Consider the following 14,805-nt stretch of genomic DNA (forward strand, 5'->3'; position numbering starts at 1 on the left):
CCTAAAGCACTATGGCCAAATAAATAGCTGCATATCACTTCTTGTCTTAGGAATTGACATATGATGCCAATGCACTAAGATATACCAGAAGCTTAACAGTATCAAAATAATATTGATGATGCACTTGCACGTAGTGTTTAGTAAGAGAAAAGGAAACTTCGGCCATCAAAGACATTTTAGTACCCACAATGATGATGCATTTGTCTGGAACGGGTTGGACACCATTTCCTGGATGGTTTGTACATAAGGAGTTTCCATAGTCCACTGCTAAAATTCTCAAGGACAAACATTTCCATACAATTAATTGTCACACACAGAAATTTTTGAATTTCAGGATGTGATTAAAAAAAATAATTAAACAATAATTTTCTTATAATTTTAAAATTTTCCCAACATTTATTTTTTTACAGGAAATTTAGTATAGGAAAAATAATTGATTGTTTTTTTCTAAATTATATAAGGTTGTTTTGTGTGTTGCATTCATGCCGATGCATCTTAGTGTTTCTTGAGTAAAAAAGGTTTTAATATGCGTTTAGACGATGTCCAGACCCTTTTGAAAATTTTCCAGCTTTTTCTGAAATTTATTCTCCTTTTCCTAGAGCTAAATCTATTTATTAGAAGGCTTTAGATTCTTTTTCATGGGTTCCCAAGTATTTTATTTGGACTCCCCATGTCCCAATCTATCTCTAGGAATTTTTCTGGAATTTTTGTGATTTTCAGTATTTTCCGTGGCTTAAATGAATTATCTAGATTTTCTGGATTTTTATTTACACGGGAAATGATTTCTGAAAAAAAAACCTATTTCAGCCGAGCCTGTGGGCTCGACCAGCGTCAGCCCGCCTGGCCCAACCGGGGACCATCAGGGCCCATCACCGCCGCTTCCCGGGCCGCACGTAGTGCCGCCACCACCACTGGCCTTGGCACGCGCCGGCCGCACCGCGCCCTATAAAACCTCCGCCCACACCTCGCCCTACACCCCTGTTGTCCACGCGCCGCCGCCATCCTTCCTCGCAGATTTAACCCTAAGCATAGATCTTTTCACGAGCACGGTTCCATGTGTCTTATGAATCTTCCTTGCTAGCCTCTGTTATCTACGGTTAATCACGAATAGATCCTTATAACCTTGTTTAATCCATAGATTACACGTTTTAGTTCTGTTTCTATCTGTTCAAGTTGCGTTAAGTTCATGATAACATAAAGTACATGTTAGTGGTGATGTTTTCCTTCATGCATATTTTTGAAAAATAAATTTGATATTAATTTGATTAATGCCTGATAAACATGTGTCTTCTCTGAATAAAAGCTACTTAGAGTTATACATTGCTTTTCATAATAAACATCAATTTGATTAATGCTTACTTCGTATCCTTTTCTAAATAAAAGCTAATTAGGTTATATATATAAACTAATGTTAATTTTATTAATGCTTATCTAAATAATTCTTCCAATTAAAAGCTAACTAGAGTTATACCTCAGTTTTCATAGTCAAACTTAAATTAATTAATGTTTATTCAATTTGCTTTCTAAATAAAAGTTACATAGGTTATATCTCGAGTTTTCATAATTGAATGTTAATTTGGCTAAATATAAACATAAATGTGTTTTTGAATTATAATTTGGTTAATTCAACACGAATCATAAAGTTATGCGTTTAGATGTTCCCACATATGATATTTTTTTCCAAATTAAATGTTTAAAGAGGTATAAACTATACATGAACATTTGTAACTAAAATTTTTTGACTAAGCTTTACTTCATGTTTTCAAAATATAAACATAATGTGAGTTAATTATAACATAGGGCATTTCTCTTAAATATCATCACATTGATTTCTACATTTAAAATGTATGAAGCACATAGTTCTTTTCTTTTATAAACCCAAATCTTCGATAGTGTATCTTCTCAACCAAAGCTTCGTTTTGGTCGATTCTTGCTATGTTAATCTTCTAATTGTAAGCCATAGTTTAGCAATGTTGTTTCACCATGTTTCATGTTTTTAATAATAAATATGATATTAATTTTTATTAACACTTATTTACTCATCCTTTCTAATTAAAAGCTAATTAGGTTTATACAACGGTTTTCTTTAAGCAAGTGTTAATATGATTAATATCAACGTGAATGAGTTTCTAATTATAACTTGTTTTAGTTCAGCACGACATATAAAGTTATCGGTTAGATGTATTACATATAGTTTATTTTTCCAAATTTAAATGTTTAAATGGCATAATTTGTACATAAATATTTATAAATAAAAGTTGACTAGGTTTTACATCATCTTTCCGTATACAAATATAATTTGAATTAACTCTAACTTAGGATATTTTCTAAAAGTATCATTCACATGTGTTTTCTAAATAAAAATAAATGCAGCATTTAACTTTTGTCTTTTCCTTTACAACCAAAGTTTCTCCGATAGATGTATGTTTTCAATGGTAGCATCGTTCTTAGTGTTTCACGCGCCTTCGTGATCTTAGAATCGAGCCCTATCATTTAGTACGCTCTTTTAATGCTTTTCTTTTATTTTGGTGTATTATTCTTAGTTATACTTGTATGTTTGTGCCGCTGATTGCTTCAAGTAGAAGGATCGTTGTTCGAAAGATTCAAAGGCTAAGAGTTTCATGAGAGCAAGAGCTGAAGAGCAGTAAGAGTAACTTTTCGTTGGAGAAAGGTAAGTGTCCCTAACCATCCTTCTATCTATACTTATTTTACAAGAATACCATGTACTAATTGGAACATGGAGAACCACTCAGGAAAACAGTGCAACCACAAGGACTATATGGCTTTGATCTTGGCTAATTAATTAGACTCTAGTTTGAAGCAGTCTTACCGAAAGGGCAAGAGGGGCGGCGACAGATGGGGTATAAACTGGCCCTTAGACTGATCTGCTCTATGGTAGCTTCGTAGTCTTGAGAGAGGTTTATGCTCTGCTACTGATCCGAAAACCTTAGCGGGCTACTTCTTATTAGGGAATCTTTGCAAAGGCCTCGTAGCGTCCCTATGCAGTCACACCTTGGTAGTGTGATGAGTTCCTTATCAGCACAGCATGGTTAGGTCTAAAGTTCTTCTGAACTTTTACGCGACTTGTGGTAAAATTGATATATCAGTCGTGCTCACGGTCAAGAGCGACATGGACCCTCACATGATTAATAAACTTGAAGATGGACTTAAATCGTTATTCTAGTTATTTCTTGGGGTCTTACTGAGTACCAACCATAAGTGTACTCACCCATGCTTACTGCTGCTCAGAAGAGGAAGGTGTGTGAAGTTTTCTGAAGATGATGCTGAGTTCTAGACGTACGCAGCCCCCAGTCGATTGCCTGTGAAGTTTGGAGCCTCCGTTTTCAGGATTAAGTTGTATATCTCTGATAGACTGGTAAGTCTTTATTAATTTTTTTACGTGATATTGTTACTGTTATTCATTGATGATGTTACTATATTGTTATTCACTGATGATGTCCCTATATGTATGAAACTAGATCCTAGCATATATATAGAGAGAGAGGTAGCACTTTGTTTTGTTGTAAAACCGGGTGTGACATTAATAAACAATTAAACAAAACCACAAGATGTGGTATTGTTTCTACGTTTTAACAGCAGTTTTACGGTCCTCTAGAAGAAGTGAAGAACAGTCAACGCACATAATGCAACAGTTCAATTCAACAAATTTCACCTTTTCTAGATCTACTGTTCTCCACACCATCCTTATTATTGTTATATACTCCAATAAACAAGTCATTCTAGAATTTTAGGACAGATTAATAAGAGGTAAAATGACCCCGATTGCCCCTATTTATTTGCCATATTTGAGACTAATTGATTGTTGCATGTCTACATGCCAAATTGACTTGTTTTTTGGATAAATTTTGAATCGTAGAATGACTTGTTTTTGGGACGGAGGGAGTAAGGTTACTGAGAAACCTCCTGAATTAAGCGCATCTAATAACCCCTAGCCTACCTTAACTGTGTAACTGCAGGTTTGCAAATGACACGCAGATATTTTAATTTCGTCATCAATAGATAAATGACAACCAGATCGAGCACTCTCATCAGGCGAGGTTGCGAGGAGCAGTATGGTAAGTACCTGTAGTCATGAGATGTTTCGAAATCCCACTGGCAAGGAAGCAACGCATGAATATGGTGTTCTTTTGGCTATCAAGCTTGGCCACTCCTTCCAGCTTCTTCCTCCTCATGTCATTACAGCAATCACCACTCCCGCCTTTCCCCTGCCGGCAGATAAATAACATCATCGCCGTCGATGCTCAAGGTGGGATAAGCCATACCCAGAAGCCCCAGGGACAAGGTTGCCTCTGCGGTCACCTCCTTGTTGCTGCTGCCGCTGATCATGAGCTTATGCAGCAACTGATAATGCCTTGGGTCGTCGACACGCAAGTCGCCCGACTTAGCCGTGCAGTCAAGGTGCCAGTCCTCCCATGAAGCGGCCGGGATCGGGATGCTCCATACGGTGGCCTTCCATCGACCAGGGACCCAGGAGTACGTCGGCCGCGGCGGGTTCTCTCGGCGGTGCAGCCATTCGAGGTACGTAGCGGGTTCGGGGCCGGAGGGCGTGGTGGCGACCTCCCTTGGCTGAACGATCTCCATCTCCACGTGCTTGATGGAGTTCTTGTCCTGGCTGACGGCGATGTCCCGGCGGTAGTACGAGCAGTCGTTCCTGAAGAGCCTCCAGTTGCCCTTGGCCGGAAGCGGCAGCGGAAGGTCCCGGAGCTTGGGGCTCTCGTCGAGCACGTCGCAGAAGAAGACGCCGCGCCACAAGTCAACCCACCCGACCGTGCCCTTCGGGCCTCCGATCACGATCACCTTGGTTGTCATGTGGTCCAGGATCAGGTCCGCATCTCTTGGGATCGGGCACACCTTGTCCCTGAGCAGCTCCTCCACGGGCAATGGCTGGTCGGAGGAGGTCCAGCTCCCTGCCTCGCCGCCGGGTCTGGAGCGGTAGATGTGCAGCGTCAAAGCGGTCTTGAGTCCGGCCACGACGTACTGCTTGTCACCGCCGTCGGCGGCGCAGTAACCGAGTACGGCGAGCTCGCAGTCTCCGAAGCAGGCGTAGCTCTTCGGGAGCAGATCCAGCTTCGGGTGCTGGGGGTGCGCCCTGTAGACGAAATAGTCGTTGCGGTGGTGGGACAAACTGGCCATGGGGTCGGTGGGCACCCGGAAGAGGAAGAGGTCGACGTCGGATGCGATGGCCCTGGGCATCAGGTTCAGATCGTCGGGCGGCAGCTGCAGGCCGGGGCAGTGGACGTTGAAGTGGGCGAGCACGGGCGGGCGCGCGGTGTAGAAGGTCACCTCGATGGGGTGGCCGGTGCTCGTCGTGGAACTGGCGGTGGAGGAGTTCCGGCGGGCGGCGCCGTAGGCTCGGACGTCGAGCAGGACGCTGCTGAAGGCGTGCGTCATCGTGGCCCTCGCCCTCGGGGCTCGCGGCGGCGGCGGCGGGGGCCATGGCGTTCTGTGGATCCATCCGAGATCCAACCGAACCATATATATAGTTATCTTGCAGCTACAATGGAAACAACTACTCCGTGATGCTTAAATACCTGACCTCTGTAACAGACTAACAGTGTAACTGAGCTGCTGCTGCACTTGAGTGCCACTATCCCAACTGAACTCTATTAAGAGTATCAGGATGGAGCGAGATTGCTGGCCGTCAGTCTCCAACAAATGGATGTCGTTAAATCAAGTCCCTAATAATCCCATTAGATCTCGATGATATTTCCCTGCACCAGCATCAGGGCTAATTGGAGCGAACTGCATTCGTTAACCTTTTGATACTGAAAAATTGGGTAAGAAATCTGTCTTGGAACGACTCAACCAACGCAAATAGAATTATAGAAGCAACATAAACAGTGGCTAAGGGAGCCTGAGATACGGGAATATCTTCACTGGGAAGGTTACTTTACAGCAATGACAAGCCTTTTGCCCTGCCTGTCATCAAACATAAGCGGGAGTAACTAACGTTACACAGTGCCAGAAATGCACCTTTGTTGCTGTAAACTAGTATACATCAAAACCCCTAATTTCAGCTGCTGATGATCTTAGTCAGCAAGAGATCTTCAGGTTCTCAGGCTGCAGGGTGTGGTTCTCAGGCTGCAGGGTGTTTGCGAAGCTACTACTTCCCCATTGACCTACCACCTCTGTTGCTTGCTGCATTCTCTTCCTGCATAAGGTGACCGGAAATAAGAAATTTCGTGAAACTAGTTTCGATGTTTCTGTTTTTCTATAGGTAGTTTTGATGTTTCTAAGCAATATAGTTTTGATGTTTCTGCTGATTAGATTGCTTATGGAACTATAGCAAGCCGAAAGTACAAGACAATGTGCAAGCTGACAGTGCATGATATCAGTTTCATCAAAAATGCTGACGGCACTGTACTCAAATGATTTATGTCAAAGAAGAGAAACAATTTCCAATCTGCAGCTAAGCAGAACTTCCACTGCATTACAGTCAAAGTACCATACATAATATGTACCGCTATTTCAACAATGTGTTAGTTTGGACAATTGTGCATTTTATGTTCTATGTCATCAGTTCCGTTCATTATATTCAGGATGATTCTCCCGAACCCTGTCCATTAGTTGAAACTTACAGTCCTTGAATGTTTTAGCCAAAAAACATCTGTGATGAAAATAGCTAAAATGTATTGGATTCAGACCATTGTTCCAAAATGGGATAAATTAGCATGCCTAGGCTTCAGAGAAATATTAACGTTCGAATGGGATGAATTGACATGGTAAAATAAAAATAAATGGCAGACTCACAAGATAAGGAAAACAGAATGAATTTGGTGGCAAACATAATGAGCTAGAGCTTCTCGGGCATACCTCATTCTCATTCACTGTCTGTTCAAGCTCAAGTTTGTGAGCTGACATTCGGGCAATCTCAGAGATAGCTGCATCACGGACCTGCGTATCATCGCCAGCAAGTTCCTCATATGCAGCCTCAAACGCCTCCTGCCAGAACCGTGGAAGCCGTACCTCATCACTGGTGCGTGTGTACATGTCCCACATTCGACCCACTAATTTCTCCCTCTCCTCCATCTCCTGGTCAAATTGTAAGGCAAACATAAGCTGCTTATCCACGCATGGAAATACAGAACTGAAGTATGTCTATTGTGTTTTGTGCTACTAATAGACAAGACAACAATGTATCACGATTTAACAATTAGGAAATGTGGAACTGGGACTTGCTATCGGACAATCATAAGAAATCATGGAATTTTAGTTTCTAAGAACTAAGATACATAGTATAAAATTTAAGAATAATCCACATGCTCTGGCTGACACTCGTAGCAGGTATTTTGACAGGCAGTATTGATTCGACGAATTCAGATAAAATATGAAATCTGAATTTTGCAGGTTCAGTATTGTTTGCAGTCCAGGATCTGGTGCTTTGACAACCCACCAAGGGAAATTGGTAACCCAGCTAGTTTATGCGGAGAATCGATGCCTTGGCTGAATCCATCCTGTTCTTCGTAAGGAGTTTAATATAAATTGGGTAATTTTGGTAACGTTCGTGGATAAGTAAGTGGTACCTACTCAACTGGTAAGGAGTATCTAATACTATTTGTAGGTACTTTTTTTTTTACCTGTGTTTTCTCACAGATGGTCCAACAAGCAAACCTAAATAAGGTTACGAGAATTGCAAAATTCCCCTGACATTGACCTGAAAATACCTGAACCTGGCAGGACTACCTATAGGCCACAGCCCACAGCAAGTGTTGCAATTCGTAAATGGAAGGAAGAAAGGAACCGTGTCCCTCCTCGATTTGAATACAAAATCCAGCTAATGGAGTAGTAAATTAAGCCCATCACGGATAGCTTGCTCCGTAGGAGGAGGAGGAAATGGGGATTGACCTCGTGTCGGAAAAAAAAGAAAGAATGAATCTCTCCCTCAGGGAGGCAGGCGGAGGCGGGCGGGTAAAGTGAAGGGGGGCGTACTTACGAGGGAGTCGAGGTCGTCAAGGAGCGGGACGTCCAGGTCCCCGGAGAAGGCGGCGAGGTCGCCCGAGGAGGACCAGCGGAGGGAGACGGAGGCGGCGGACATGGACCAGAGCGCGAGCAGCGCGATGGCGGCCAAGACCCAGACCTTGCGGCCCTTCCCGAGGAGCGCCGCCTCGGCGCCGGCTGCCGCCGAACCGGGCATGGCGATCTTGGTCGCCGGCACCGGGGCGTCGGCGGGCACGGGCTTCATTCCGGCGTCGGTGGCGGTGGAGCAGTGGAGCGGGCGTGAGGGCCCGTGGTGAGCTGGTTTTGTAGTTAGCGACTGGTAGTGAGGTTGGCCGCGTGGGCCCCGCCCAGTTCCGGTGCCATACGTACCACCACTTTTGCGTCAGTGGAAGGATGCTGGCCAAGGCCCACCCAACAACGGAGCGCTGCGCTTGTAACGAACAAATTCGGATCAGGATCTCTCACACTGCAAAAAAAGTGAAGCGCTTCTGGTCCCGTTCCTCGTTGACTCGACAAAAACAGCGCAAAGACCACCTCAATGCAAGTTTTCAACGTTCGCAAAATTACGTAGAGTGCAAAAGCAATATACTTGGTTCACAGGAAAATCATGGAACGGTCACACCATGAGATTTAATCAGGGTGAGATCAAACGGTTCCTCGGACCAAGAACATGATCTCGGAGCACAAACAAAAGTGCACATAACATCACGTCCGTATTTTTTTTTTTTTTGCACTTGAATAAAAATCACGCGAGGATTCAGCCACGAAGAACTGAATTATACTTGGAAAAATAGATGCGTGTACGTTGAGCATAGTGTGCATATATGGTTAAAAATGAGATGCCTATCACATAATTTAATTCTAGTAGGAGTGCATGCGCCCCTTTCAATTAAGATGGGAGGAGAGATACATATCATTAAAACTACTTTTTTTAAAAAAAAAAAGGATATTGTCTATAGGAGCAACACCTCGAGATGGTCCTTCGTTCTAGAACCAGCTAGCCATGTCCAAATCCTTACTGGCAATCCACACCGTTGCAGGAAATGTTGGACGTTTGTTTGGATACAAGATCACATCGGATGTTCGGATGTTAATTAGAAGGATTAAATATGAACTAATTATAAAACTAATTGTACAGATGGAGTCTAATTCGCAACACGAATCTATTAAGGCTAATTAATCTATCATTAGCAAATGGTTACTGTAGCACCACATTGTTAAATCATGGACTAATTAGGCTTAATAGATTCGTCTCGTGAATTAGGCTCCATCTGTGCAATTAGTTTTGTAATTAGACTATGTTTAATACTTCTAATTAGTATCCAAACATCCGATGTGATAGGTGTTAAAGTTTAGCACGGTGTTCCCAAACACCCCCTTAATCTACGCGGTCTACGCGGAACGAATGGTAGTACGTGGACAGCACAAGAATGAGACTTATACGTCTAATCGGAACTTCCAGGTTCTAAAAAGATGCTGAATGAATGATAACAATGCTTGAGAACGATACAATGTGTCACTAAAAATATGATTTACAATTGCCCATATGCCCCAAAGTCCTTTTCGTTCTCTCCTTTTCTTTTCTTTGTAACTAATTTATTCATCATGTCTATAAATTTTGTTCATCTATAAGAATTATTTGTTCACATATGAAGCCATTTGATCACAATGTTAAATTACTTAGTCGCTATGTAGGCTAACCTTTTCGGTGCATGTATATATTTTATTCACCTATAATATCATTTGCTCGTGTGTGGAGTCATTTGTTCACGAGTCACCGTTTGTTTTTTAATTAAATTATTTCTTCGCTCTGTAGACTAAATTGTTTTACTGTAAGGATAATTTGTTGGCGATGTAGACACATTTATTCTGCAGGAATTAACAACGCCATGTCTTGTTACAACTTTGCAGATTCACACCATCGGCTTTGGTTCAGTCAAACTAACCCTCTACTTGAAAACGCGGCTTTAGTCCCGGTTGGATAGAGCCATAGATCCTGAAAATCCAACCGGGACTAATCATTCGAGATAAAGAGGGTTCTTTAGTCCTGGTATCATTCACCCGGGACTAAAGGTCCCCTTTAGTGATGGTCGGTAAAACTAACCGGGACTAAACAGTTCCAAAAAGAATAAAAAAATGGGCCGGCGGCGTGGCGGTGCCCGCCTCCTCCCGCCCTCACCCACCTCCATTCCGTCCTCGCCCATCGCTGCCCGCCCCTCACCGGCCTCCGCTTCACCCTTGCCGGCCTCCGCTCCACCCTCGCCTGCATCCGCTCCGCCTCCGCTCTGCCTCCACCCGTTGCGACCCACCTCCGCTCCGCCTGCCGCCGCACGTGCCGGCCGCGCCACTGCCCTGCCCTCTCCCCGCTGCTGCTCCTCACTGCCAGTGAGGGCGCGAGCAAAGGGGGAAGGGCAGGGGCAGCAGAGGGGGAGGGGATGGCAGCGGCATAGAGAGGGAGGAGAGGATGAGGAGAGGGAGGAGGGAGAAGATAAGGAAGGAAGGTGGAAGATAAGATGGAAGAGGAAGGAAGAGGGGGCCGCTCCTCACTACCTGGAAGAAGATAAGAAGGGGGGAGGGGACGTGGAAACATCCTTTTGTCCTGGTTGGAATTTTCAATCGGGACAAAAGCCCCCCTCCCCCGCGCGTCCCGGTCGGTAATTCTAACCGGGATAAAAAGATTTAGTCTCGATTGGAATTACCAATTAGGATAAGGGACCGCTTTTGTCCTGGTTGGAATTACTAATGTCTCCATCGACCATCGGTATTATTAATTCAGTGTGCACTTGGTGCCCGACTAACAATGATGAAGAACAGAATGTTAGACTTGGCGGAGAAATCAGGGATGAATGAAGAAGAAATGAGGCTCGGATAATTTCAGAATTCCACATCATGAGTGCAAATCTCAAGTACCGCTGGCACTTCCTCGGGTCTTATGGCAAAGCCGCCTACTCTTAATGGGTTCCAGTCAGTCACACAGGCCTCTCAGGTCAGGCGGGCTGCAAGTGTGCGGCCTGCAATCTCTTTCTGGACTTTAGCACAAACGATTTTTTTTTTAAATAGAATAGTGGTGCAGTCCCAGTTTGATATTATATTAGGGCGCAGTGACCACTAATCCTGCTGGAATATATGCCTTTCTCTCTCATTGGACCAGTGGTTGAATAACAAAACCATCGGATCCATTTTTTTCACCCACAGTCCCGATTAAGGGGGTGTTAGGAATACCAGGTTAAACTTTAGCACCTGTCACATCGGATGTTTGAATACTAATTAGAAGTATTAAACATAGTCTAATTACAAAATGAATTGTACAGTTGGAGTCTAATTCGCGAGACGAATCTATTAAGCCTAATTAGTCCATAATTTGACAATATGATACTACAGTAATCATTTGCTAATGATGGATTAATTAGCTTTAATAGATTCATCTCGTGAATTAGACTCCATCTATGCAATTAGTTTTGTAATTAGCTCATGTTTAGTCTTTCTAATTAGCATCCGAACATCTGATGTGACCCTGCTAAAATTTAGCATCTCGTATCCAAACGCTCCTAAATTAGGAGGGTAAAAAGACCTTCCGTACGCTTGATCTTGTGATCTAGGAGTATTCAACACCATGGCAGATTTGACGTGAACCGAGGCCTGGCACACTGATCTCCACGAGCCAAACGGGTCGTCGCCTCGTCGGTTTTGCCGACACTGAGCGCTAGCTCATGCTACCCACCTCACCTGTCACTCTCTCGAGTCGAGCTATCAAGACAGCGAGTGAGGTGGAACAGATTCTTCCATTCCAAGGGGCGCAATGACAAAAAGTGTCGTTCGCGTTGTTAACAAGCACGCTGCTGAATGCCCAAAGTAAACTAAACTTAAACAGATGGTTGCACCAAAGCTGTTACTGTTTTGTGCTGTTTAATCATGCTAGTACCCAGATCGGCTTAGTGCTAAAAGAGACGTCGATTGAGCCAATCCGAAAAATCCGACGTCAACATCAAGAGAGGCGCACGTGGGATCACACCAGTGATCGCTGACCACACCCAGAACCCCAAAATATCACGCCCAGGCCCCGGGGCTGGAGAAGATAAACATCCCCCAGCAACCGGACCAAAGCGACCAGGCACCAAATCACAGGCCCACTAGTCTCCAGCCTTCACTCCACAGCTCGATCGCGAGCAAAGCTAGCACAAGGCGCCGAGAGAGAAAGAGAGAGAGAGAGAGAGGCACGCCGGCGCCCGGGCAGCCATGAGCGTGGTGATCCTGGACGGCTCGACGGTGCGCGCCTTCGTGGCGGACGAGGCGGCCTTCGCGCGCAGCGTGGACACGCGCTTCGCGGCGCTGGACGCCAACGGCGACGGCGTGCTGTCCCGCGCCGAGCTCCGCCGCGCGCTCGAGTCGTTCCGCCTCCTCGACGGCGACGGGTTCGGGTCCGCCGAGCCGGCGCCGCTCCCCGCCGAGGTCGCCGCGCTCTACGACGCCGTCTTCGAGCAGTTCGACGCCGACCACAGCGGCGCCGTCGACCGCGCCGAGTTCCGCGACGAGATGCGCCGCATCATGCTCGCCGTCGCCGAGGGGCTCGGCTCGCAGCCGCTCCAGGTCGCCGTCGACGACGAGGGAGGAAGCTTCCTGCTCGAGGCCGCGCAGCACGAGGCCAAGGCCATCGCCGCCAAGGTCGACGCCGAGCGCAAGGCGGCGGCCGCCGATGCTGATGCTGCCGCCGCCGCCAAGTGACGTGCGGACGTGCCGCGTGGGGCGGTGGCCTTGTGCTCTGCGCTCGCTGTACTGCTTCTAGATGTTGGTGTGCTGGTAGTACGTGTCAGTCGGTGCGCCGCGGCACGTGTACGTACGATCAGAAAGCCGGTGGCGTTCCTCCTGAGGAACCAGTACTGGTTGTGAACGGAATAAAACAGCTATCAAGTGTAGGGTGTCTGGGTGTGTAACTTGTCAACCGTTTAGTATTTTTCTTTTCTGAAAACAACTTGTTAATTGCCATTTCTTCGGTTCATTTTTCTTGTATTTAGATGGCTGAGTGTATCGTCTTCGACAATAGTGCTAGTTTTGTATCGGGAATGGACACTGCCGACACGCACGCACTAGTGTATTCTAATGGGGAGAAACAAAACAATATGCTCTAATCAATCTTTTTTTCCCGTAAAAAGAAAGCTTTATAGGGCCTGTTTGGATACTCTGTGTTAAAGTTTAACAAGTGTTAAAATTTTAACACTCTCAAATGGAGTGCTAAAGTTTAACACATTGGGGTGTTTGGATGGTGTGTTAAACTTTAACACCGTGGGAAATGACTCCATTGCCCCCTCATTTATGGCCAGCGGACCACTTAGGAGGAGAGAGAAGGGGGCAATGGTGGGAAAAGGTGGAGAGGGGGATTACTTTTAATAAGTTTAACAAGTTTTAACACCCCTTTGATGTGTTTATGAAATTAGGGGTGTTAAACTTTAACGCATCCCTTTTAACACCCCTGTTTGGGAGGCAATGTGTTAAAAGGATGTTAAAAGCTTTAACACCCCTTATCCAAACACCCCCTTAAACTAGATAGAGTTACAATCGTTGTCGATAAGGTTGGTAATGCACGCAGGCGCCCGTCTTAGGGGGGGTTTGGTTCCAATAGCTAAACTTTAACTCCCGTCATATCGAATGTTTAAATACTAATTAGGAGTATTAAACATAGACTATTTACAAAACCCATTGCACGGATGGAGGCTAAACGACGAGACGAATATATTAAGCCTAATTAATCCCTGATTTGACAATGTGCTGCTACAGTAACTATTTGCTAATTATGGATTAATTAGGCTTAATAGATTTGTCTCGCTGTTTAGCCTCCACATGTGCTAATTAGTTTTATAATTAACTCATGTTTAGTTCTCCTAATTAGTCTCCGAATATTCGATGTGACACGGACTAAACTTTAGCTCAAGGAATCAAACGGCCCCTTAACCAAACCGCAGTACTCCCTCCGTATAGGAAAAGAAAGTTGTTTTGGACAAGATTTGGGTCAAACATTGGGAATATAAATCATGAATAACTTTTAAGTTGTTGGGTTTGGAAATGCGAAAGCCATATAAATAGATTTGTCTTGAAAAATACTTTCATAAAAATATACATATATCACTTTTTGATAACTATTTTTATAAAAACAAGGAGTCAAATTAATGCTCTGGAGACCGTGTCGCTGTCCAAAACGACTTCCTTTTCCTATACGGAGGAGTATGTACAGTTCTTCTAGCTAATAGTGCTAATTCATTTGCTACAACGTTACACTCTCTTTCTACCTGAACTACCTTCCAGTCAATCAACAACCGAGCCTGCTCTACAGCTTCCGCAATAATGAAGCTCAATTCTGACAATTTCTTTCTCTTGTTCAGGGCATTTACAATTCGAGCACAGTCCGATTCAATCATCACTGGTCCTTGAGTCCATTGTGCTGCAAGTCGGATGCCCTCTACACATGCATGAGCTTCTGCTTCAGCTGCATCGGCACAGTTAAATAGAACTCTCCAAGCCAACTTTGGTCCAGCCATCTGGTGGGGGGCTCCAGACAGCAAATAGCTGCTTCCTCGCGTTAGCCTGCTTATGGCTTTGTTTGTTGTCAGATCATGCACAGGGTTCCTTGCCTTTACCTTCCTGCATTGCGCCATGTTTTCGGATGCTCTAATCAATCTTAGAAGAATAAAAGCTTGGATAGAAAGTTAGAAACCGATAGGCACAAACGCCACACGTTGTTTTGTACTTCTTTTTTGCTCGTTTTGTATCTGGAATGGGCACTGCCGACAACAGCTACTCGTATATTGGAATCTGCAATTTTCTAGACATTTTACAACACACTATCAGTATATT

At 44.5% G+C, this 14,805-nt stretch overlaps 3 protein-coding genes across 3 annotated transcripts; 1 reads left to right on the forward strand and 2 right to left on the reverse strand.

Annotated features, from left to right (window-relative positions):
- Positions 1 to 4,067: 4,067 nt before the first annotated feature.
- Positions 4,068 to 5,678, reverse strand: LOC117840937 (uncharacterized). Its single transcript, XM_034721482.2, has one exon. The coding sequence runs from the start codon at positions 5,494 to 5,496 to the stop codon at positions 4,207 to 4,209; it is 1,290 nt and encodes a 429-aa protein (XP_034577373.2). The 5' UTR covers positions 5,497 to 5,678; the 3' UTR covers positions 4,068 to 4,206.
- Positions 5,679 to 5,812: 134 nt separating this feature from the next.
- On the reverse strand, positions 5,813 to 8,247 carry LOC117835918 (uncharacterized). Its single transcript, XM_034715250.2, has 3 exons — positions 7,955 to 8,247; positions 6,835 to 7,053; positions 5,813 to 6,172 (listed from the first exon to the last, which is right to left on the reverse strand). Exons 1-3 carry the CDS (start codon positions 8,201 to 8,203, stop codon positions 6,125 to 6,127), a joined length of 516 nt encoding a protein of 171 aa, XP_034571141.1. The 5' UTR covers positions 8,204 to 8,247; the 3' UTR covers positions 5,813 to 6,124.
- A 3,745-nt stretch (positions 8,248 to 11,992) lies between these two features.
- On the forward strand, positions 11,993 to 12,942 carry LOC117836116 (uncharacterized). The gene has a single exon (XM_034715491.2). It carries the CDS (start codon positions 12,196 to 12,198, stop codon positions 12,679 to 12,681), a length of 486 nt encoding a protein of 161 aa, XP_034571382.1. The 5' UTR covers positions 11,993 to 12,195; the 3' UTR covers positions 12,682 to 12,942.
- Positions 12,943 to 14,805: the final 1,863 nt, after the last annotated feature.

This window comes from Setaria viridis, chromosome 9 (genome assembly GCF_005286985.2).
Source record: "Setaria viridis chromosome 9, Setaria_viridis_v4.0, whole genome shotgun sequence".
In the NCBI taxonomy this organism is placed as follows: domain Eukaryota; kingdom Viridiplantae; phylum Streptophyta; class Magnoliopsida; order Poales; family Poaceae; genus Setaria; species Setaria viridis.

Coding starts and splice junctions, on each gene's coding strand:
- LOC117835918 (XM_034715250.2), bottom strand. CDS start 8,203: ATGAAGCCCGTGCCCGCCGACGCCCCGGTGCCGGCGACCAAGATCGCC. Junction 7,054..7,954: donor TTGACGACCTCGACTCCCTC/GTAAGTACGCCC, acceptor CAATTTGACCAG/GAGATGGAGGAGAGGGAGAA. Junction 6,173..6,834: donor AGACAGTGAATGAGAATGAG/GTATGCCCGAGA, acceptor CACCTTATGCAG/GAAGAGAATGCAGCAAGCAA.
- LOC117840937 (XM_034721482.2), bottom strand. CDS start 5,496: ATGGTTCGGTTGGATCTCGGATGGATCCACAGAACGCCATGGCCCCCG.
- LOC117836116 (XM_034715491.2), top strand. CDS start 12,196: ATGAGCGTGGTGATCCTGGACGGCTCGACGGTGCGCGCCTTCGTGGCG.